This window comes from Muscardinus avellanarius (assembly GCF_963383645.1).
Source record: "Muscardinus avellanarius genome assembly, chromosome: X".
Classification (NCBI taxonomy): Eukaryota; Metazoa; Chordata; class Mammalia; order Rodentia; family Gliridae; genus Muscardinus; species Muscardinus avellanarius.
The window spans coordinates 48,208,238-48,234,293 of NC_137792.1; the positions used below are offsets into that span (position 1 = coordinate 48,208,238).

At 36.1% G+C, this 26,056-nt stretch overlaps 1 protein-coding gene across 1 annotated transcript; it reads right to left on the bottom strand.

The window, feature by feature from the left end:
- Positions 1-6,534: 6,534 nt before the first annotated feature.
- Positions 6,535-7,413, bottom strand: LOC308279148 (BTB/POZ domain-containing protein KCTD12-like; the record flags this gene model as incomplete). The annotated part of the gene is made up of 1 exon (XM_080719120.1): positions 6,535-7,413. The coding sequence occupies one exon, from the start codon at positions 7,411-7,413 to the stop codon at positions 6,535-6,537; it is 879 nt and encodes a 292-aa protein (XP_080575246.1).
- Positions 7,414-26,056: the final 18,643 nt, after the last annotated feature.

A 26,056-nucleotide genomic window follows, 5' to 3' on the forward strand; every position in this document is an offset into this window, starting at 1 on the left:
AGGTACAAGAAACTGGCCTTCTTTTTTTCCTCCTTCATTTAATTCTGCTGGTGTTATTTTGGACAATGGGGATGAAAATAGTACCACAATGACAGCAGAGCCCCAAGGCCCAGGCCCTTGGCATCTTTGCAGAACAGAGTTACATCCTAACTTCAAATTGACTTGGACTTTCTGTAGGTGAGAAATACTTCTATCCAAGCAATTATTTTAGTTTTTCTCTAATATGCAGCTGAACCTGTGTCTTAATCATATAAATGTAAAAGTAGCCCATCTAATTTCCCTCAGAATACAGTCAAAATATTGTGGCTTTGGAGTAAGAATGATCTAGGTTTAAATCTTACCCTTCCCAGTTATAAATTCAACAAGTAACTTCACCCCTCTGAGCCTCAATTTTCCTACTGGCAAATTATAAATAAAAATAATGCATTCATAGGTATAAGAAGTAATCAATATCTCCCTCAGTCAGTGTTCCTGTTTAGATCCTTAAAAAAGAAAGACAAGTCTTCTAAAGGGGGTTCTGTTCCATTCCTTCAGTCATTCATCCTCATGGTATAAAAAGTAGCTGTTTGGAGAAAAGGTCTTCACAAATATTGCCTTCTTTTTTTCCTTCTCAAAGTAGTCTGTCCACACAATGTTTGACTAAACACTGTAACTGTAATCCCAGTCAACTTGCCTGTGCAGAGAGTGGAATACAAAACTACTTGATCTACCAACATTTGAATTTGTATTTAATTTTAGAGGGTAGAATTAGAAAGCTGTGCTATGGCCACAGATTCAAGATGTATCCTCCAAGGCAGTTTTAATAAGAGAGAAAAGATACTGAGAAGTAGTAAAGCTGTGTCCTATGCCTCTGTACTCTATGGTCATATGCCCATTCCTAGTCTTTTGAATAATCTTAATACTGATCTCCATAGTAGCTGTACTAATTAACAATCTCACCAACAATGTATAAATGTTTCTTTTCCTCTCCATCCTTACTAAGATTTATTATCATTTATATTTTTCATGATTATCATTCTAACTGTAGTGAGACGAAATTTTGGAGTAGTTTTGAATTGCATTTCCCTGATGACTAAGGATGTTGAAGATATTTTCATATATTTATTGACCATTTATATTTCTTATTTTGAGAAATATCTATTTAGTTCAATTCTCCATTTATTGATTGGGTTATATTATAGTGTTAAATTTTTGAATTCTTTATATTTTCTGGGTACTAGTCCTCTCTGAGGAGTAGCTGGAAAAGATTTTCCCCCATTTTGTATGTTCTCTCTTCATGCTGTTGGCAGCCCAATATCCAAATTATGGAAACCACCTAGGTGTCTGCCAGCAGATTAATGAATAAAGAAAATGTGGTTTATATACACAAAGGAGTTTTACTCAGCCATAAATAAATAAAAATAAAATTATATAATTTTCATGAAAATAGAACTGAAGAACATAATGATAAGTGAAATCAGCTAGACTCAGAATACCAAGGGCCATATTTTTTTTTCTTCTAGTGGAAGCTAGAGAGAAAAAAAAAGAAAAAGTATCTTATGAAAATGATGAAAGAAACCACTAGAGTAGTGGAAGGCAACCCAGGGAGGAAGGAAGAGAAGGAAAGGAGGTTTGAGGATGCTAACAAATCAAGTAATATTATGTGAATATATAAATGCATCACTATGAATATTGCTATCATGTAAAATTATAATGCATGAATACAAAATTTAAGAAACAATGATAAAACATATTTTTACCTCCCATCTGTCTAACTCTCCTGTTTATTTTCCATCTGATTCTGGATTTACAAGAGAATACTGAAAAGTGATGGCACTTCAATCATTAATAACAACATTTTTTATAAAGTTTGAAATTAAATAATGGATAACAATCATATATTACTCAACTAGTATTCTACAAATGATAATATTCTCCACTACTCATTCTTCTGAAAATAACTGATATAATAGTACCAACTTCTCAGGACTGTATATAGAATTAAATTAAATGGCATAAGCAAAGGTCCCAGGACCATGGTTAACATTAAGAGTAGGTATTAACTAAAAGTCAGATATTAATACAAGTTATTGATTGTAAAATTAATTTTCTCTTTGAAATTTTAAATCACTGAGAAAACTTCTACCACCAAGTTTTCTCCCATTGTGGGAATTTTAAACTAGGATTTTTTCACTAGTTTCTTATTTATTTATTTATTTTTTTGATACTGGGGTGGAACTCAGGGACTTTTCAATCTCCGGGCTATACTTCCAGACCTATATTATACTTTATTTGGAAACAGGGTCTCACTAAGTTGCTGAGAGCCTCACTCACTAGCTGAAGCTGGCTTCGAACCTGTGAGATCCTCCTGTCTCAGCCTCCCAAACTCTGGGATTACAAGTGTGCACCACCACTCCCGGCTCACTAGTTTCTTATTAAACTGACCTCCAGACTACTCAAATTCCCCACCTTGGCCATCTTACAGTACTAATTATTTGTTTCTATTTCAAAGCAATTAGCTCTTAACTCCAGGCTTCATTCAACCTTATAGTTCTGAGAGGTTTCCAGAGATTGTTAAAAAAATAAATATAAGACATTGTAAATTGGCTGAGTGATCCATTCATTGCTTTTATTTGTTTTATGTAACAGATTTCCAGGTAGGAGTTTTTTTCTTTTTAAATTTCCATTGTCCAAAGTTTGAATCCCATGAGGTTAAAATAATGACTTCTAGAAAATTTCTGTTAAAACATAAATGTTATTTTTGTGAAGTAACATATAATAATGCCTACTGGATGTTTTTCTTCAAACTAATACAAATTTGTAAAGTTAATTTCAAGACTTAGAACCACTAATATATATATATATATATATATATATATATATATATATATATATATATATATATATATATATATTGTGTGTGTGTGTGTGTGTGTGTGTGTGTGTGTGTGTGTTACTGGGATTGAACTCAGTGGCATTCCACCTCTGAGCTACACTATCATTCCTATTTTCTTTTTATTTTGTAACAGAGTTGCTGAGAGTCCTGAGAAGTTACTGATGCTGTCCTTGAATCTGTGAGACTACTGCCTCAGCCCATGAATCTGTGAGACTACTGCCTCAGCCTTCCAAGTACTGGGATTACAGGTATGTACTACCATGCCCAGCTGATATTTTTTAGAAGAAACAAATACTGAAAATGAGCTCCGTCAGCTAATATTGATGACAGTTTTTAGTTATTACCATGCAATTGTTAGCATTTATTTTACTAAACTTTCTCTATTTAGAACAAATAGCTGCAACATGCCTAACCAGTTAGTTACCCTTTAGTTGTCCTATGAATCTTTATATGATGTAACTTCTTTTTTTCTTAAAGCGTTACACAAACAGGATATAATGCTACAAATTATTTTCATTCTTTTTCCATTAATATATTGCTAGGTTATAGGAAACTATGTGATTAGAATTTAAAGAGCAGATGACAGTGTTTCAGAACTAAATGTAATCCAATAGTACTATATTGAAGACAGGGTGCTGTAAATTGGTGACAGAGTAAAGTGACTATGGTTAATAATCCTAGTGTCAAGTACTATTGCAAATCCTTTCTAGCAGGGCCTGGTGGCAAAAGCCTGAAATCCTGGTACTTGGTAGGTGAGATAAAAAGATTTCAGGTTCAAAGCCAGCCTCAGGAACTTAGACCCTCCTCAAATTAGTGAGAACTTGTTTCAAAATAAAAATAAAATAGTGCTGGAGGCATAGCTGAGAGGTAGAGTGCCCCTTGATTCAATCCCCAGTATAACACACACACACACACACACACACACACACACACACACACACACATTCTCGCTCTCACTCTAGTGTTCGTTCAGTCTCTCCCTCTCTCTCTCTCTCTCTCTCTCTCTCTCTCTCTCTCTCTCTCTCTCTCTCTCTCTCATGTTTACTACATTTCTTAGAGACCAAACCCAAGGCATGAAGCAATAGATCATCATTGCTTCCTTTGGATCCTAACTGTGGTATATATGCACCTAGTTGAACAAATGATAGTCTCTTCCTATTGGATAGGACAAAGGAAAATAGAAAATATAAAAAATATGCCTGAGGGCATAAGGCTAGTAAATGTATTTAAGTAAAGAAAAAAGTAAGCTAATACAAAGCTACAAAGCTAAATTTATTATGCAGGAAGAATATAGCAATGGTAATAACCATAAAGGTCATTCATAAATAACTGAAATATTTCTCTAATAGAATCTAAAATGTTGGTTAACCCTTAAGTGTTCAACTGTCTGATCAGAAAGATATTAGGAGAGCTAGATTGGAAGCCCATGCAATATCCATGTGTTCACCATGTACCAGTACATGTTGTAATTCATTGGTGTCAATCACTGTACCCTGTTATAGTTGGTTTTCACACACATAATGCCTATTGCCCACTCAACCTATCATTCCTAGACCACAGATTACTAAGTTTTTTGAATTGGAATAAGTCATTAAAGAAATTAACTATGTAAAGGATGAATAAGAATTCATGTTCATTGAAGAACTGACATGACTGTTTAGGCCAAGTATAACCTGAAGAAAAGAAGGCAGTGATCTGTGTGGAGGGAGAAATGTGGAAATAATAGGCTCTGGAAATGACCAATGAGAGACATGTAGCCTCTGAGAGACAAAAACAAAAACAAAAACATGAGTTCTTGATAGATTCCTAGGCCCTTTGAAACTTAATTGGATCTCACTTCCTGTCCTTGGACTTAACAGGACAAATCTTAAAAAAATGCCCACCCAGTCAGACCTCTGACATGATTTTCCCCCTCAAGTCACTTGAAGTGGATTTTAGTCCCTCATCACCCAAAGAAACCTCACTAGAAAATAAATCAAAAGATAATTAGCACAAATAGAGGCTAGTGTTGGGGCAAAAAAGGAAAGAATAAAGAAAAGAGAAGGCTATTGGATCACTGGGGTGTTATAAAGCTATTGAAAGAAGAGATGAAGATACTCTAAAATGAGATCTCTATAGTTTCTTTTTCTTGCTTTATGTCATCATTTGTCTCAGATTCATGATGTTTTAATACAAAGATTTTTCAACCTGTGTAATAAAAAGTTATCAGCAGGAACTTCAGAAAATGAATTTATATTTTTTATCATTTTCTTCTCATTTTTCCTCTTCTTCCTCTGTCTTCCATTCCTTCTCTCTCTCTCTCTTTCTCTCTCTCTCTCTCTCTCTCTCTCTCTCTCTCTCTCTCTCTCTCTCTCTCTATCTTTCTCTCACACACACACACACACACACACACACACACACACACACACACAGTGCTAGAGTCAAGGGGAAAAAGCTAACAGTTAACATATACATTCAACTATTTGACCAATGAAAATGACACTAATGGATATATAAATTGACATAAAGCAATTATTTGCTTTCCCTTCACTTCCCTATATGCTTTTTCATTTCAATTCTAATAAATAAAACAGGTATTTGGGGGGTAGTCTTTTAAAGTGACATACATTCTTATTCCAGTGTAATAGCCACAATACCCATCCTCAGTATCTTTTGCAAGTAAAATTAATATAAATGATAAGCCCTTTATTCTTAGAAATAATTATTTATGTAAGTGTTCTCTTTTTCAACCACTGTTTTTTGCTTTCTTTGCAGTACTGAGGATTGAACCTAAGGCCCTGTGCATGGTAGGCGGCCCATTTTATTTTATTTTAAAACAAGGCCTGACTGAGTTGCCCAGTCAGGCCTTAACATTTCTATCCTCCTGCCTCAGCCTCCAGTGACTCTGGGATAATAGAGTTGTGCCACTGCACCCAGTTCCTTTCACGCACCTTCTGTTAATAGTAAATGACAATTTTAGAGTTGATTGGCCTTTCTATAAACTTCCTGGAGGACTGTAGACTTCCTCCACTCAGCCTGGTAAAACAATAGCAATTGTATGTGTGCGCGCATATGCATGTGTTTACAACTTTAAAAAGCACATTCATGGTCTAGGGATGTAGCTCAGTGGTAGACCACTTGCCTAGCATGCACCAGGCCCTGGGTTCAGTCCCCAGTACCATGTGAAAAAAGCACATTTATATTTATTATAATAATCTCTAGCTCAAAATGAGCAATACAAGGCTTTACCCAGGTGAATATAGATAACAAGGTATATAATCAAATCCAAGATATGCTGCTGAAAAACAGTTTGGAAACTATGGCTCAGAATTTTTTAACCAACTAAATCTTGTAGCTATATCTAATTGTATTCACTGAACAAATACATCTCTACTACATAGTGATGAGCACATACATATGCTTACACATTGAATTATTTTCCTCAAATGACACCCAACCACACAATCCAAGGCAGACTGGAAGCCAGATAGAATGGAGAAGCCAATACCAAAAAGTTTCAACTGATTATGTTGAAGGAAGTGGCATTGTCTGAAATTAGAAAGAAGACTCAAGGCCCAAGAGTATGCATCTATTTTTAAAAGAAACAGTTGGCCCTGGAACAGAGAAAGGAGGGAAAGTTGGCTTTTTGGTTTGTATTTTCTGGTTGATTTTTTTAAGTGTCACTCACGATAGAAAACATATTCGGTATAAGAGGTCCAGATCTTGTCATCTGTCTGGTCATGTGTGACAGTGCAGGTGCCAGTGGAGTTACATGCTACCATGTGGAAGCCAGCATCAGCTAGTTTGTCAAAAGCTTGCTCCAGGTAAGTGAATTTGAGGTAGTATCGAGAAGTGTATCGCTCAGGAGGACGGTCAGGGTCTCTGCTCTCATTCAGAGTATCTCCAAACACTTCTTTGGCCAATGAGATTTTACCACACACCATGATTCGGGCCACACGACGAAATTTGGCATCTGTTTGACTGTCCCGACCCAGAGTATAGGAGCCTCGATAGCCAATAGTGATGAAGCCTGTCTTCTTGAGATCAGAACCAGTGCCAACTGTCAGGGCTAGGGGGTTATCAGGGCCACTAATTTGGGCAATATTGCATGAAGAGGGATTAAACATGATGTCAATGCTGGGGGACAGCTCCTCTAGGTCATTTTGGCATAGGTCATTTCCAACTGAATTGAGCTTGTTCATTTTAGGAGCCAACATCTTGACTAGATCTGGCAACCTGAAGAATTCTGCTTCTCTCTGGAGTCGCCCATGCTCTGGAAAGTGTTCAGGAAGTACTACTTGCCGGTCTCTCATGTAGTCTAGCACATATCGAAAGAGAAAACCATCTCGATCTATGAAATATCTCCCTTTCTTATCTTGAATCAGGGAAGAAGGATTCTTTTCACTGAACATTTCCCAGAGCAGGGAACCAGGAATGCTAACCAAAGTAGGATAACGAGTAATATACACTTGACCACCCACATTGAGTTCAATAATCTGAGGAAAATCACCAAAATCCTCACGTGGTTTGATACAACTTGATTTTTCTGGCATGGCCATATTGACCTGCAAAAGCAAAACAGATTGGTTTTAAGTAAGCATTTTTAGGATGAGGATTTTGTTTATAATCTTTAATTTTCTACACATATACATTCCACATATCAAGAAATGCAAGTGAAATCAAAACCTTTTACTATTTATGCTTAATGTGAGAATAGCAGCAATTAAAATAGTGCATTATTTGGCTTTGAAATGCTGTCTTAAAAGTCCTTCTAAATAAACATGTATTAAGTGATCATACCTCACATTTCATGGCAGGTTATCACACTTCATGCAAGAACCCCCGTTTATGAGGATTATTTAGTTTGTCTAATTTATCCTCATATTCTAGTCCAATTCCTGTCCCTACCTGCAACGTAGGCAGTCATTCTGATAAATTTAGTGTGTATCGTTTTGCATGTATGCATTCTTACAAAATTACTTTTGTGGTTTTAAATATATATTATGTATTTCATTTTTCCACACTGAGCATCATATTATTAAGATCCTTTTATGTTTTATGTGTATATCTAATATCTTGATTCTAACTATGACATAACACCCTGATATGCATCCACCACATTATACCACCCACTCTTCTACTGATCAAAATCCAGGTTTCTTTCAACTCTTTGATTCAATGCATTCTCTTGCATATGTTTTCTATGATTTTTAAATCATGGCCTCTTTTTCTCTTCTAAAGTTCAGTTCCATATTAGCAACAACTCTCTGAGTGCCCTGGTAGCACTTTGAATTAAACACACTCATATATGTGGAAGTGTCTTGAAAAATGTATTATTATTATATTATTTTTGCAGGTCTGGGGATGGAACCTAGGGGCATTTGATCTCCAAGCTACACCCCCTGCCCAATTTTTTATTCCTTATTTTGAAATAGGGTCTCACTGAGTTGCGGAGGGCCTCACTAAGTAGCTGAGGCTGTCCGTGAACTGCGATCCTCCAGTCTCTGCCTCCCAAATGCTGGGATTACAAGCATGTGCCACCACGCCTGGGTCATAATATATTATTATATTGCAAAATATCTTATTACTTTTATTTTTCTCTGTGTTTTGAGCTTAAATAAGTCACATTTTCTGACTTTTCCCTCTGCTGATGATAATGGAATTTTCTCAGTAGTATGACCTTGAACTTAACAAGCCTGCCATCATATTGACTTATTCTTTCTTATCTGTATTTCTCACTAATCTATAAATTATTTTTATGATTTCTCTTGCATATACATTATTATTACTGTTACTTCCTATCCTTTATTCTGCACTCATTTAAGAGCATTCTAGTTTGTCCATCTCTGGTTGCTACCTATTCACATCTATCCTCTGCTTCCCCTTCCCACCCAACCCAAGATATCCTAAACTGTGCTGCAAGATCAGTTGTTATCATTTCACCTTCTCTGTTTAACACTTTTCAGTGGCACCATTCTGTCTCTATATCAATCTCAAGTCCTTTACCTTAGAACTCAAAGCTGTCTATAAGCTAGTTCCATTTTCTCTTTAATAATATGAATACTTATTACTATATAGGACTTACTATGTGCCAGACATTGTTACTATCTTATGAGATGGATATTACTATTATCCCTAACTGCTCAATAACTATAAAACAAAAACTTGCCCAATACATGACTAATAAGTAGCTGTACTGGTGTTCAAACTCAAGCAGTAGGACTCAAGTGTCCATTTATTAACTACTACATTGTATTGCCTCTTTTTAATATATCTGCTAAGACTACTTTTTGGTGGTACTGGGGTTCCTGGAAGCCCTTCTACCGCTGGGCTACACTCCCAGACCTATTTTATAATATGGAAACAGGGTCTCTTAAGCCAGTGTGACTGGCTTCGAACCTGCGCGATCCTCCTGTCTCCGCCTCCCAAGCGCGGGGATTACAAGCATGCGCCACCACGCCCGGCATGTTAAGACTTTTTTACACATAGGAAAAAGTATAGGCCATTGTTGTCTGACCATCATATATATTTGTTGTTGTTGGGGTGGGTGTGTGTGTGTGTGTGTGTGTGTGTGTGTGTGTGTGTGTTGTTGTGTTTTTTTTCTGCTGTTACTCATATCATTCCTTTACTCATACTATTTCTCCTTCTGGAAAGCATTATTCCATCTCCCTAATATCCATTAGTACGTTGAGGCCCAATTCAGGTCTCAAATAAGGTGAGTTTCCTCCTCATATTTATGTATAAACTTTAAAATCTCAGTTCTTTCTTACTCATGTGGTTTTCTACTCTTTTACATATACAATAGTAGTAATACAAATAACAAAATAGCTAACATTTCTGAAGCATTTACTATATAGTAGTCTAATCCCTTCTCATGTAACAATTTACTTATTTGTAACAGTTCAATGAGGTAAATATTATTGCAACCCCATTACTCAGAGAAAAAAGCAAATGTATATATTATTATAATTCCTCACGGGGATGATTGCTTTCGATCTTCCATTCATATTACAAGTAGAATTATCTTTCTAAAATGCATAACTAATTTTGGCCTTTCTTGCATAAACATCAAAGATTCCTCAAAGTCTACAGAATAAAGTTCATAAATATTAAATATAGTGTGTAAAAGTTCTGCAATCTGATCTTTGCCTTGCTCTTGGTCTTTAATTTCAACCATAATTTTCTTTAAATGTTTCTAAATTTTAGCCACACTATATCTAGACAAAGTGCACCAAACTCATCTACCTTTTTATGTCCACATGCCTTAAACTTATGATTTCCTCTGATTGATATATCTTTAACTGTGCCCACCCCCAATTTCCATGCCCCTGCTTGTGAAATGATATAATGGCTTTGGATAGATCTGAATTGAAATGTGGCTCTGCAACTTACAAGCTGAGTAAGTTTGGACCATCTACTTATTTTTCTCTAAGCTTCAATTTCCTTACCTAGAGATGGGTATAAGACCTAAGTTAATAAGATGGATTGGAAATTACATATAAAGAATATAAGGTAATGAACACACTTCCCAGACTTTGTAAGTATTTTAACAGATGGTTGGTTATATTAGCTCCCTTAATTTATCTTATGAAAAGCAGTGAAGGATTACTTTTCACTGAACTGATTATAGCACTAGAAGTCTCAAAATGATCCACTGAAATTCTGCTAAAATAAAACATCCTCTCTAATTTTCCACCCCAGTCCTTTTATATTATTTATTGTTTCTGCAGTTCAGAAATATCCCTATTGGAACATTTATCACATGATACTGGGATTGTTTATATATCTGTCTATTCCTAATAAACCCTAAGATACAAAGTACTTTTTATTTAAACCTCCACATCTTCAGCACTGAGAGTCTGATAAGTAGCAAGCTTGTGATAAGAAATTATTGAATGATGAGTAAATCACCAACAAATATGTGACATTAATCACATTACTTTCATAATTCCACAGTATATGAGCAGAAATTATTTACAGAAATACATTTTAGTACATTATATGAATAAGAGATGTACATGCACTAGATTTTGCAGATTGCTGAATAAAAAGGTGTTATTTTTCCCTTCTAAAAACTATGACAAAAATGCAGATAGTTTTTCCCCATTGCAGAAGATGAAAAACAGCACTGTTGTTATTATGTTTTTCACTTTCTTGTTGTTTTAGAGATACTTCTGCCCAGGTCAACTGATTATCTAAAATCGTATGAGTCAGAGTCACATTCAGTTGGAGGAATCAAGCTGGGTATTCAGTTTTACCTAACATATTACCAATTTTTAGTAAAAATCTAAGACAGACCTTTGTTTCTGAAGGAATAATAAGAAAAGAAGTCAAGACAAGAACAGTATAGGACTTTTAACTGTTGCCTCTCTGTGGCATAACCACAAACATTTTAAAATATGAATATAAATTTTACCTCACAAGTTATTTGTGAGACCACTCCTAACAGCTAGGAATTTCAAAAGAAAGGGTTTTTTTTGGTAAGAAATATAAAGGTAGTTTCCCCAATAATGAAATAAGTCTGATTCAAAGACGTCCCTCATGTATTATGTTAACACTAAATCGGGAAGGACATACTTCCCAAACAGGAAGATTATTATCTCTTTGCAAGTACTTGCAACATAAAAATTCTTTTGCATATAAAAATCTTCTTCCCCCATCCCCGTGTTTTCTGTTCAACTGGTTTGGCCTGTGAAAAAGCAAAAAAGAGTTCATTCAATCTCACAATCCATCAGTCCGTGTTTGAAATGCTTGTTTGGGAGATAGTCTTTAAAGGAATGCTTACATGTCTCATTTATTCTCTTTTGTGAATAAATCAGAGGCTGATAGGGATTGTGGTTAGCTGCCCTCAGTAAATCAAAGAAATAGGTCTCTGTAAAGAGGAAGCAAATGAGACAATGTATAATGTAACTAGTTTAAGTCTGATGCAAAAGTCTTTAAACCCATCTGTATGCTGTAAGCCAGAAGATCTGAGCTTTTACACTTCAACATTTCAAGAGCTCTGAGGAAAGTAGCTAGTACATTCCTCCTTTCCTGCAGTCAAATAATCCTGCTCCTAATTATGATCTTTGCAACCAAGATCCAGTGTTTTTAAAGCAAAACTCAAAAACAAGTCAGATATATCAAAACACACCATACTGTCATCTCAGTATAATTATGCCTGATTTTACTCTGAAAATGTGAAGAATTTCCTAAGTAAATCAGTTTATAAATGACCAATTTCCAATTTTATTAAACCTGAAATCCTTGTGTCCTAATTGCTTTTCCCTCCCTTCCCCTCTCCCTTTCTCTTCTCCTAGTCTTCTTTAGTCTTTTCCCCCTGTCTTTCTCTCTGTGTTCTTTGGCCAGTCTGTCTTAAATATGTACTCACTTCTAAGAATGAACCCCCACCAATTCAAATTCAAAATGTGGTTCCCACCTTTTCTGTTGCTCCAATTCAGAGAGATCCAAAACAAATCAAAGTAGGTAAACAGTTGAACTGGAAGTGTAAGCAAAAGGAGAAAACAACTTTAAGAATTAAGAAATAGTTTTTCTTCTATTTGCAGGAGAAAATCCTCAGCAGCATTCCCTTCCCCTTCCAATTAGCTTATGTCTGTGGCTTTTAATCTGCGCTAGTGCCTAGATGTTTTAAAAGCAATAAAAATGTTTTAAAAGTAGCCAAACAATGAGAGACAATTTTAATTTTCAGAATTGCCCTTCAGAAAGAGCCTTCCCTGCTATTGGATTTCTAGCTGGCTTTCCAATCAGTGGTTTAGCATGCAGTCCTCTCTCAATACAGAGAAAGGACAAATAAAGACATGCGCATCCCACGCTCAAATGCAGAAGCTCCTGAATTCCAGACGCAGTTTACTGGAAAGGAAAGACAAGGAGATCAATAAAGTAGTTACCTTGAATCTCCAGCGACTGGGATATTGCTAAACACAGCCTCAGTCGTCTGCCTCACAGCCCTGCCAGCTCTGCTCTGCTTGTGAAATGCCTTCCTGTGTTTCTTCCTTCCTTTGCTGTGGCTGTGTGCTTTGGTGCTTGATCTGAGTTTTCCGTTTTAATATCAGCAAGCCTGTAGACCCTCCTCCCCTACTGTGACATACTTGGCTCTCTCTCTCCTAATAGCCTTCCAGATGGAAATGACAGGCTCTCTGCTATGCGGTTTGAGAAGAAAGCAACAGAGAATCTGGAAGATGAGAATACTGGCAATGTTAGGAGTAGAATTTTCCTATAAAAGACAATTTTGGCTTATCATTCTTGGTTCCAGCAGAACAAACATGTAGCAGATGCAAATACCTAAATGTTTGATTTTTTTTTGCTAAATAATTGGTTAAAAATTGGTTGAATTCTAACCTTGAATGCATTAGGTATATTTACTTTAGCAACTTTATAGTGATAATTACTTAAATGGTCTCTATAGTTCAAAGAAATAATTTACTAAGCACTCTCTTTGTGCCAGATAGTATGCTAAATGCTAAAGACAAAAATTAGACACATTTATCATCCTGAAGAGTCTTAAAGATTAGTCAGGTATAAGGGCACAAGCTTGTAATCCCAGTACTTGGGAGGCTGAGGCAGGAGGATTGCAGGTTATAGGTCAGCCTCAGCAAATTAGCAAGACGCTGTTTCAAAATAAAAACATTTAAAAAGGAACTTGTGGGAGGGGCTGGTTTTGAGGGAGAATGTCCCTGGATTCAAAATCTGGTAACTACCTCCCCACACATAAAAAATAGAAAAAAGTCCAAAAGGACAAATTCACTATACAATATTAAATGTTATAGAAGAGGTAAATACATAGTATTGTAATAACTCAAAGGAAAGACCCCCAGGCCACCTAGGGATTCTTGAATGTTTTCCCTAGAGGATGTGACTAAACTGAGTCTTAACAAGCTAGAAAAAGGTAGGAAAAGTATTCCAGGCAGAAAAAAAAAGTGTCAGCAAAGATAAAGAGGTGTGAGAAAACATGTCTAGTACTAGAAACTGAATTCAGTATTTTTCAGTGTTGAAGTAAAAATAGACTATTTCATTCCAAAATCTAAATTTTTTTCAGATTATCTATGTAACCAAAGAAAAGAATGAACCAATTAACCCATATGGGTATGTTTGACCTAAATTATTTTATTTATCTCTGCAATTTCTCTTTATCCTCTAATTAAATGATTGAATTCAAATGTAGATTTTTCACATTTGAAAGACTGAGACAGGAGGATTATAAATGCAAGCCTAGCCTGGGCAATTTAGCAAAACCCAGTAGAACTAGATTAATTAAACAATTAAGTAATATTTTCCAAAAAAGTGTGTCTGTTGTAATGACTATGTCTCTCTGAACCTTAAACTACTCACTCAGTCAGATTTCTGAGAGACAGTATTAGTAATGGTGTGGTTTGTGGTGAGGATACATTTTCATATAAGAAACAGAGAGCCAGACTCAATAATAAGATATTTATTTTCCCATCTAACAAATCTTAAGGCAGGTCAATTATAATAACATTGTTTATTTCAGTAACTAGATAGATTGATTAAAGATTCCTTTCAATATGAGGTTCAACTGTCTTTAATGTGTAAGTAAATTCCTTCTTGCTCACTACATGTTTTTAGCAGCTTCAACCACTGCATATCTATATATCATAGACAAAAGACACAGAAGTGAATAACAGGGTTCCCCTAGCATTTGAATTTTCTCTAATTACAAGGTTTTAATACCTATAGTAAGTTAAATATTTTTTAAGAGGAAAATCCTCTGGGCATTGTAATCCCAGCATTTGGTATACTGAGACAGGAGGATCCCTGTTCGAGGACAGCCTCAACTACTTAGTGAGGCTCTTTGCAACTCAGTGAGCCCCTGTGTCAGAATAAAGAATAAAAAATAGGGCTGGGGGTGAAGCTCAGAGGTAGAATGCCGCTAGGTTCTATACCTAGTACTGCAAAAAAAAAAAAAAAGAAAAAGAAAAAAAAAAGAAAAGAAAGAAAAATCCTAGACATCCCCATAAATCATATTGTCCCTGATATGCCTACCCATATAGCAGTCATTATCAGGGGTAATGTACGAAACATCTTTGTTTAAATCTATTTAATATTAAATATTCTATAGATTCCCATGGGCTGTGAAAAATGACATTTCCTCTAAAGCATACTGCTATCTAAAATCTAAAAAACTAAGAAAATTGAGGCTATGTTAGCAAGAAAGAAGCTGGGCAGTAGATACTAGATTGGCAAAAAGTAGTGTCTACCATAAGGCAGTTTACATATTTCATATAAATTAAATCATAAAATATTTAATTTTTGTGTATGTCTCATTCCACTTGATTTTTAATTTTTTATTGTTGCATCATAACCATACATCTTGATGAAGTTCAGTGTGATAGAAGCATACATGCATACAACACTTACTGAGCCCTTTCCCAGGTCCCGCCCTATTCCCTCCCCGTCTCTTTTCCCCATGCTCAGCACAGTGATTGGCTTTGATAATTTGTGTGTGTACAACATGTCCATTGAGGTGCTTCCCTCTTCCCTGTTCCCATCTCTTTTAGTTAGGTCTACTTCTTCATTGAACTGTTTCTCCTTTGTCTGGAGTCTCTCCTATGTCCTAATTTCTCCCTAGCATTCACCTATTAGGGAGAACATCTGATTTCTTATTTTTTGTGACTGACTAATTTCACTTAGCATAATGTCCTCCCATTCCATCTATTTCCCTGCAAATTACATTATTTTGTTCTTCTTTATGACTGAGTAAAATTCTGCTGTGTACATAACCCATAGCTTTGTTATCTGTTCATCTGTTGATGGACATCTCAGCTGATTTTATAGTTTGGCAATTGTGAATTATGCAGCTATAAATATAGATATTGATATATTACTATGGTTATTAGGTTTCCATTCTTTTGGGTAGATACCCAGGCATGGAATAGCTGGGTAATATGGTAGGTCCATTCCCACTCTACTAAGGACCCTACACACTATTTTACAAAGTGCTTGTACTAATTTGCAATCTCGCCAACAATGTATCAGAGTTCCTACTTCTCAATATCCTAGCCAGCATTTGTTATTATTTTATTTTTTATTTTTTGGTTTTTTTTTTTTTTGGTGGTGCTGGGGTTCCTGGAAAACCTTCTACTTCCGGGCTACACTCCCAGAAGTATTTTATATTTTTATTTGGAAACAAGGTATCTTATATTTGGAAACAGGCTTCGAACCAGCGTGATGCTCCTGTCTCCTCCTCCCAAGCACGGGGATTACAAGCATGCGCCACCACACCCGGCTTGTTTTATTTTTTATATATTTATTTTTATTGGTGTATTATATTCATACATCATACTGGGGTAAAAAACTTGTGTGAACATACATGTACACATCACTGATTTAACCCCTACCCAGTTCCCACCCCATTCCCTCCCTGTCCCTCCTTCCCTTGCTTGGCTTAGTGGTTGACTTCGATATGTTTAAGTACATTGTGTGTTTAAGAGATTTTCCTCTTACCCCTCATTTTTCCTCCTTTAGGTTGCCTTGATTGCTCCTCTATAGGATTTCCTTTTTCATCTAGAGTTCCTCCTATGACCCATTTCTCCCTAACTCTCACATATTAGGGAAAGCATCTGATTTCTTATTTTTTGTGACTGACCAATCTCATTTAGCATAATGTCCTCCAGTTCCATCCATTTCCCTGAAAATGGTGTAATTGAGTTTTTTTAATGGCTGAGTAAAATTCCATTGTGTACGTATCCCACAGGTTTGTAATCCATTTATCTGTTGATGGGCATCTTGGCTGGTTCCATAGTTTGGCTATGGTGAATTGTGCAGCTATGAACATAGATACACATGCATTAGTTTGGTAGTTTGGTTTCTTTTCTTTTGGGTAGACACCCAGAAGTGGTATTGCTGGATCAAATGGTAGATTTGTTCCCATTCTTCTGAGGATTCTCCATACTGTTTTCCAAAGTGGTTGCACTAATTTGCAATCCCACCAACAATGTCTTAGACTTCCCACTTCTCCAAATCCTCGCCAGCATCTGTTGTTGTTTGTGTTTTGAATGATTACCATTCTAGTTGGAGTTAGGTGAAATCTCAGGGTAGTTTTGATTTGCATCTCTCTGATTGCCAGTGATGTTGAGCATTTTTTCATGCATTTATTGGCCATTTAGATTTCTTCTTTTGTGAAGTGTCTATTTAGTTCATTTGCCCATTTTGTTATTGGATGCTTTGTTTTCTTATTGTTGAGTTTCTTGAGTTCTCTGTATATTCTAGATATTAGTCCTCTATCGGTGGTGTAGGTGGCAAAAATCTTCTCCCATTCTGTTGGCTCTTGGTTGAGGTTCTTGATAGTTTCCTTTTCTGAACAGAAGCTCTTCAGTTTCATGCAATCCCATGTATTGATTTGCCTTTTATTGTTTTAGTTTTTAATGATTGCCTTTCTAACTGGGTTTAGGTGAAATCTCAGGGTAGTTTTGATTTGCATCTCTTTGATTGCTAATGATGTTGAACATCTTTTCAAATACATGTATTGGCCATTTGTATTTCTTCTTTTATAAAGTGTCTATTTAGTTCACTTGCCCATTTTTTTTTTTGGCAGTACTGGGGAAGGAGCCGAGGTTCATTATACCTCCAAGCTACACCTCTGGCCCTCCTTTTTAATCTTTTATTTTACTCTATGGGTCTCTTTGCTGGTTTTTGTGCCAATACCATGATATTTTTATTATTATGCCTCTGTGGCATAGCTTGAGTTTAGGTATTATAATGCCTCCTGTATGATTCTTTTTGCTGAGAATGCTTTTGGTTATTCTGGTTATTTTGTTGTTCAAAATGAATTTAAAGACTGATTTTTCTAGATCTGTGGAGAATGAATTTAGTATTTTAATGAATGTTTCATTGAATCTATGCATCACTTTTGAATGTCCATTTTGATTATATTTATTCTGATATCCAAGAGCATAGAAGGTCCTTCCACCTTCTAAGATCTTCAATTTCTTTTTTAATGTTTTATAATTTTACTTTTAGATGTCTTTTACCTCCTTGGTTAGGTTTATTCCTAAGTATTTTATTGTTTTGTGGGACATTATGAATCTAAATGACTTCTGGATTTCTTTTTAAGTGAATTTATGGTTGGCATACAGGAAAGATTTTGATTTTTAAGATTAATTTTGTATCCAGAAATTTGCTGAATTGTTGACAAGTTCTAAAAGCCTTTTGGTTGAGTTTATTAGGTTTTCTGAGTATAACATCATATCATCTGCAAATAGCGATAGTTTTGAGTTTTCTTTTCCTAACTTTTACTCATTTGATTTCCTTCTCTTGCCTTATTGCTCTGGCTAGACTCGCAAGTATTGAAGAAGAGTGGTAATATTGGACATCCTTGTCTTGTTCCTGATGTCAAGGGGAGCTCTTATAGTTTTCTCCCATTTATTATGATGTTGGTTGTCGGCCTATTGTATATTGCCTTCATGATGTTGAGATATGTTCCTTCTATTCTGATTCTCTGCAGTGCTTTTAGCATGAATGGGTGTTGAATTTTGTTGAAGGATTTTTCAGCATCTATTGAAATGATTATGTGATATTTTTCCTTAGTTCTGTTTATATGGTGAATTACATGGATTGTTTTTTGTATATTTAACCAACTTTATATCCCTTGAGTGAACTAGACTTAGTCATGGTGTACAATTTTCTTGGTGTTTTTTTTCTCTTTTTGGTGGTACTGGGGTTGGAACCCCAGAGGCTTTCTACCTCTGGACTATACTCCCAGGCCCATTTTATATTTTATTTAGAAACAGGGTGTCACTAAGTTGCTGAGAGCCTCACTAAGTAGCTGAGGCTGGCTTCGAACCTGTGTGGGCCTCCTGTCTCAGCCTCCCAAGCACAGGGATTACAAGTGTGTGTCACCATGCCTGGCTTGGTATGGTTTTATTTTATTTTATTTATTTTTGGTGGTACTGGGGTTCCTGGAAACCATTCTACTTCCAGGCTACACTCCCAGACCTAATTTTATACTTTTTTTTTTAATTTGAAAAAAGGGTCTCTTAAGCCAGCGTGACTGGCTTCAAACTTGCGAGATCCTCCTGTCTCTGCCTCCCAAGCGTGGGGATTACAAGCGTGCACCACCACGCCTGGTGCTTGGTGTGGTTTTAAATGCATGTTGCTAGTATTTTATTTAGAAGTTTTGCATCTAAGTTCATCAACAATTTTGGTCTATAGTTTTCTTTTCTTGAGCTGTCTTTATTCAGTTTATTTATTTATTTATTTATTTAGTATTGGGGGTGGAACCCAGGGATATTCTACCTCCAAGCTACACACAAAGCCCTATTTTTATTTGGAATAACAGGGTCTAAATGAGTTTCAAAGGGCCTTACTAAGTAACTGAGGCTGTCTGCAAACCATGATCCTCCTGTCTCAGCGTCCTAAATGCTGGGATTACAATGTGTGCCACTACACCCAGCTTTATTCAGTTTTGATATTGATATGATATTGGCTTCATAGAATGTATTTGGGAAAATCCCATTTCTTTCTATTTCATGGAATAGATTGAGAAGTATTGGGATTATATCTTCTATAAAAGTTGTGTAAAATTGGACTGCTTCCTCTTCCCCCTCCTAACAATGAGTCTCCAGGTCAAACATGCTACATTCATATTTTTACATATAGTTGAATGCAGCTCCTCCATTAGTCAAACTCAGCCTTCTTCCTCTCCTATCCTTCTATTCTAGCTTTGCTGAGGTTTCCCCTACATTATCTAGAGTCCCTTTGGTATCACCACTACTCTCTACCTTGGGCATATAAGAGAAAACATATGTCCCTTCTCTTTCTGTGCTTGACTAATCTCACTTAACATAATTCTATCATCTGGATGTACAATTACTTATTCATTAAACTACTGAGTTGCTTATTGTTTGCTTCCAAGTTTCCCTAATGTTCATGATGTACATTCACAAACATATCAAAGTAAATCACTAAGCCAAACATGAGAAGGAGGGAAGGGGAGGGAATGGGGTGGGAAATGTGGAAAGGCAAATGAGTGATGTGTGTACATGTGCATCTTCCATCTTGTACCCTATTGAGATATATAACTACAATGCACCAATAAAAACATAAAACATCTAAAAAACAAAATAATAAATAATAATAATTAACAACAATAAAATACTAAAACACCTATTGATAGGTTTTTGAGTAAATACAAGTTTTTAACTCATTTGGGCAGATAACATGAAAATGACTAGATATCATGAAAAGAACATGTTTAGTTTTAGAAGAACCTGACAAACTGTTTTCCAAAGTGGCTGCACCATTTTGCAATCCCACAAGTAGTAAATGAGAGTTTCTGTTGCTCCATGTCCTCACCAGCATTTGGTATTGTTGGTTTTCTGATTTTTCCCATTCTATAAGTATGTAGTGTTACCTCAATGTTGTTTTAGTTTATGTTTTTCTGATGATATATGCAGCATCTCTTCATGTATTGTTTGCTATTTATGTATCTTCTCTGATGAGGTATCTGTTAAGGTCTTTGGCCTTTTTTTTTCAAATCAGGTTGTTTGTTTGCCTATTACTGACATTTAAGAGTTCTTTATAGCACAGTTTTGTGGCACATACTTGTAATCCCAGTATTTGGGAGGCTGTGACTAGAACAGGTTTAAGGACAGTCTCAGCAACTTACATATCTGAGAGACTTCCAGAAACCTAGCAAGATCTTGTTTGAAAACAAAAAATAACAAATTGTGCTGCTATGAATGTGGGTATGTATATGTTACTGTAGTTCTGTGATTTCAACTCCTTTGTAAAGATACTCAGGAGTGGTATAGCTGGATCACATGGTGGATCCATTCACAGTTTTCAAGGAATCTCCACAGTGATTTCCATAGCAGCTAAACTAGTTTGCACTCCCACCAACAGTGTAAAAGAGTTCCTCTTTCCCCACATCCTCATCAGCATTTGTTGTTATTTGATTTATTTATGCTTGCCACTCTGATTGGGGTTAGATGGAATCTCAGTATAGTTTTGATTTGCATCTCCCTGATGTCTAATGATGAATAATATCTTTTCATGTATCTATTTGCCATTTGTATCTCTTCTTTTGTGAAGTGTCTATTCAGTTCAGTTTGATGAATAATATCTTTTCATGTATCTATTTGCCATTTGTATCTCTTCTTTTGTGAAGTGTCTATTCAGTTCAGTTGCCCATTTCTTGATTGGGTTATTTGTTTTGCTAGTGTAGAATCTTTTGAGCTCTTTGTATATTCTGGATATTAGCCCTCTATCAGAGTGGTGGCTGGTAAAGATCTTCTCCCATTCTGTTGAGTTTCTCTTTAGGTTCTTAGTGGTTTCTTTTGATGAGAAGATGCCATCCCACTTGTTAGTCAGCCAAAATATGGAACCAACCTAGGTCTCCATCAACAGATGAATGGATTGCAAAATTATGGGAAATACACACAATGGAATTCTACTCAGCTATAAAGAACAAAATCACGTTATTCTCAAGAAGATGGAAAGAACTGGAGATCATTATGTTAAGTGAGAGCAGCCAAGGACAGAAAGAGAAGGGACATATGTTTTCTCTAATATGACCAAACTAGGGAGTATTAGGAATATCAGTGGGACTCCAGATAATGGAGGGGAAATCTCAGCAAAGCTAGAATGGAAGGGTAAGAGAGGAAGAAGGCTAAGTTTGATTAATGGAGGATCTACATTCAAATATGTGTAAAAGTATGAATGTAGCATGGTTAACCTGGGCACTCATTGTTGGAGCACGGAAGGGGAAGTGGAGATGCAGGGCACCAAGCACAATATGAATGTATGCCATTTTCAATATGATCCACATAAAAATAAAAAAATAAAAGAACAAAAAAATAAAATAGAGCCGCTGGGGGTATAGCTCATAGGTAGAATGTTCATGTTTTCAATCCATAGTACCAAATATGAAAATGAGAGAGAGAGGGAGAGGGAAAGAGATAGAGAGAGGGAGAGAGAGAGACAGACAGACAGACAGAGAGACATCTTTATGTATTTTGGATAGCAGATTTTTATCACACATGTCTTGTTGTAGTTTGTATTTATTTATTTATTTATTTATTTATTTTTGTTAAATTTATTTATTTATTTAAAAATATTTTATTGGTGCACTGTATTCATACATCATAATAGGACAAAAACTTGTGTAGACACACATGCACACATTGCCCAGTTAGCCCCTACCCAATCAACACACCATTCCCTCCCCATCCCTCCTTCCCATGCTTGGCTTAGTGGTTGACATCTAATATTATAGCAATTTATTCAAAATTAACAATGATAATCTCACATAACTGATTCATTTGTCTGATATCAAACTTTTGATCACTTAGAGATAACATTTCAGTATTTCTTTTTGCTTTCTTTCTTACCAGAGGATTTTAAAAGGTAAAGCTATCGTGCATTTATTTATTTTTCAGAAAAAATCTATCCTAACTTGAAATATGAACTCTAAATACCCAAAACAATCTCAAAAAAGAACAAAGTTAGAAGATGTACATTTTCTGATTTCAAACTTATAGAGCTACAATAATTGAAACAGTGTAGCACTGCTATAAGGGCAGATATATAAGCCAGTGGAGTAAAATAAAAAGCCTAGAAATAAATTCTTCCATGTATGGTCAAGTTATTCTTGACAAAGTTTCCAAGTACATTTGGTGAAGGAAATAATAATCTTTTCACGAAATATTGTTGAAAAATAATAATTACATGAAAGAGAATAAAATTGGACCCTTACCTCATACCATATACAAATATTAACTCAAAATAGATAAAAGACCTAAATGTAAATCTTAAGACTATAAACTTTTAAAGTAAACCTGGGTCATAACACTTCACAACATTGAAATTGGCAGTGACTTCTTGGATATGATTTCAAAGGCACAGGCAAAAAAAGAATAAACAAACTTCCTAAAAAATAAAAAAAAATTGTACATCCAAAGACAATGTAAACAGAGTTAAAAGTTACTGAAAAAATGGGATTAAATATTTCCAAATACTATATCTGACAGAATATTAATATTCCAAACAGAGATCCTAAAAATTAGCAACAATAAAAGCAAACAATGAAATTTAGAAATGCAATTTAGAAATAGGTAAAAGACTGAAATAAATAATGAATCTCCAAAGATTTTAACCTATAAACACATGAATATATTCTTTGTTTATTTGTCTGCTGGATGGAAAATATTGTTTCTCTGATTCTGGCATGTATTGCCTATTTCTTCTTTGTAGTTAATCTCTTTGAGTATTTTCTCTAGTGCTAGTTTTAAGACATAAATTCCTTGAGTTTCTGTTTGTCATGGAAGCTTCTTATTTTTCTATCTAATTTGATAGTTGTGCTGGGTAGGAAATTTTTGGCTGGAAGTTGTTTTCTTTCAGAATTTGGAATATGTTACTCCATGCCATTCTGGCTTTCATGACTTGGTTTGGGAAGTCTGGAGTGATTCTAATTGGTTTGCCTCTGAATGTCACTTGGCCCTTTGTTTTTGTTGCCTTTAAGATTCTCTGCTTGGCTTCCACATTGGTCATTTTGACAATTATGTGGCGTGGGGATCCTCTTCTCTGATCTTGTCTAAAGGGAGTTCTATAAGTTTCCTGGACCTGTGTATCAACCTCTTGCTCTATGTTTGGAAAATTTTCTGCTATTATTTCTTTGAAGAGATTATTGATCCCTTTGGTTTCACCTTCTTTTCCCTCCTCTATTCCAATTATTCGTAGGTTAGCTCTCTTAAAATGGGCTCATATTTCTTAAATGTCAGATTCCTGCTGTCGGATTTTTTTTCTAAGTTAGAAATTATGCATTTGTTTTTGGAGTGATCATCTTCTAGGAGCGAGAATCTATACTTCATGTGGTCTAATCTGTTGTTTATACTTTGAATTTAGGCCTTTACTTCAATGATTGCTTCCTTTATTTCTTTTAGACTCTCTCTAAACCCTTTTCAGAAGTCCTGTATTATTTCTACAGTTATATTCCTGATTTGATCTTCTGGAGATCTCTGAATTTCAGTGTTATCAGGTTCTGATAATATGGGGTTGTGGGCATTCATTGCTCTATTGTTGTTCTTCTTTCCCATGATTTCAGAATTTTGTGCCTTCCCTGTGTCACTACGACTTCACTTAGGGTGCTCTGATCTCGAGTCTGTTCTAATCTCAGCCGCCACTACTCCTGTACTGGGTTGTATCGCAAAGTACAAGGATGTTAATCGAGGCTGTGTGAGACCGTGGGGGTGCTGTGCTGGGCATTTTCCCACGGGGAGCTGCGACTAGGGTGTGGTATCTCTGCCATCACTACTCCTTCACTGGGCTGGACTGAAAAATATCCATCCCAAGGAGATTATCAAAGCTGTGCAAGTCCCTGGGCATGCAGTACGGGGATTTCTCCTTTAGGGGCTGCAATTTCACTCACGGTTATTGTGCGTGCAGATCTGGAGCTGTGGCAGGGCGTGGTGAACTCGCTGTTGCTGCCGGCAATATGGCGCCACTGCTACACCTTCGGCCGTGAGGCTGGCGCTGCTGGCAATATGGCACCATTGCCATGCCCTTGGCCGTGAGGCTGGCATATTTCTTTTCTGGTTTTGAGCTCCGTTCTGAGTCCCTGGAAGGCATGATGAGCTTGGCTACTGGGAGTTTTAGATGTTCATTGCGCTGGAAGAACTGCTGAATTACACCTGAATGATCCACAGCTGCTCACTTCTGCTCCTTGTTTACCCTTCCTCTCTGGAGCCTGGTGCTGTGAGGAAAGATGGTGCTGGCGTGGCTCCGCTGCTGCATTGCTGGCTTGATTTCTGGTCTCTGATTGTTCTACTAGTCTTTTTTTTTTCTCTGTCCCTTGTGTTTACATTTTTTATTTCTCTGCTGATGGTGTTTTCTGGCTATGAAAAGCACTGATTTTGTGGCAACAGAGATCGAGTTTTAGCAGGACTCGTAAACGCTGCTTTTCTTGGTCACCATTTTCCCGGAAGTCGTGGTTTGTATTTAAAATGTTCCCCAGACCTCATGTGGTAAACAAGGCAGCCATGGGGATGGGACATGATTAAAGGTGGGTTTCTCGAGGCATGGCTGGGTATAGCATACCCTGGTCTGGCCCAGTTGCAGCTTCTCTGACCCCATTTGCTCCTGGCTCCCTGCTACTTTTTCCTAAGGACCTACAGCTTGCCTCCTGCTTGGACTGAAATGTCCAAATCCATGAGCAAATAAACCCTTCTCAGTTTTGTGTGTTAGTTGTTTGGGTCACAGTGGTGAGATGCTGACTCAAACATGTCTTATGCAAATATTTTCTTCCATTCTTTGGCTTTTTTTATTGACAATGTCTTTCACAGAGCAATTTTATTTTAATAAAGTTCAGCATCTTCTTTGTTTCATGAATGGTGCCTTTGATGTTGAGTGTAAAATGTCATTAACAAACCCAACACTATCTAGAATTTTTTTCTATGTTAAATTCTAGGAGTTTCATAATATTGTATTTTATATTTACGTCTGTACTCCATTTTGCATTAAATTTTGTGAAAGTTCTGAGGTCTATGTCTAGTTTGATTTTTTTTCATATGTGGATGACCAAATGTTCCTGCACCATTTGCTGAACACTTCATTCTTTACCCACTGTATTGCCTTTGCTCCTTTGTAAAAAAAAAATCAGTTTATAATATTTATGTTGGTTTATTTTGTGGGCTATTTTATTCCATTTATTTGTCTATTTTTTTTGCCAGTATCATACTTTCCTGATTGCTGTACTTTTGTAATAAGGTTTGAAAACAGATAATTTCCATCCTCTTTGTTTCTCATTGATATTCTTTTGACTAGTCTGCATCTTTTCTCTCTCCATATAAACATTATAAATAGCCTATTAACATACTCAAATCAGCTACTGGCACATTGGTAATATTGACTATTCCTATCCATGATCATGAAATATCTCTCCATTTATTTAGCTTTTTTAAATTTAATTTATTTTTTGTGGTACTGGGGATGGAACCCGGCAGGAATCTACCTCAGAGCTACACCCCCAGTCCTAGTTTTTATTCTTTATTTGGAAACAGAGTCTCACTGAGTTGCAAAGAGCCTCTCTCAGTAGTAGCTGATACTGTGCTCAAAACATAATTCTCCTATCTCAGTCTCCCAAATGTTGGAATTAAAAGTGTGTTGCCAGGCATGGTGGCGCACGCTTGTAATCCCAGCATTTGGGAGGCTGAGATTGGAGGATCGCGGTTCATGGACAGCCTCAGCTAC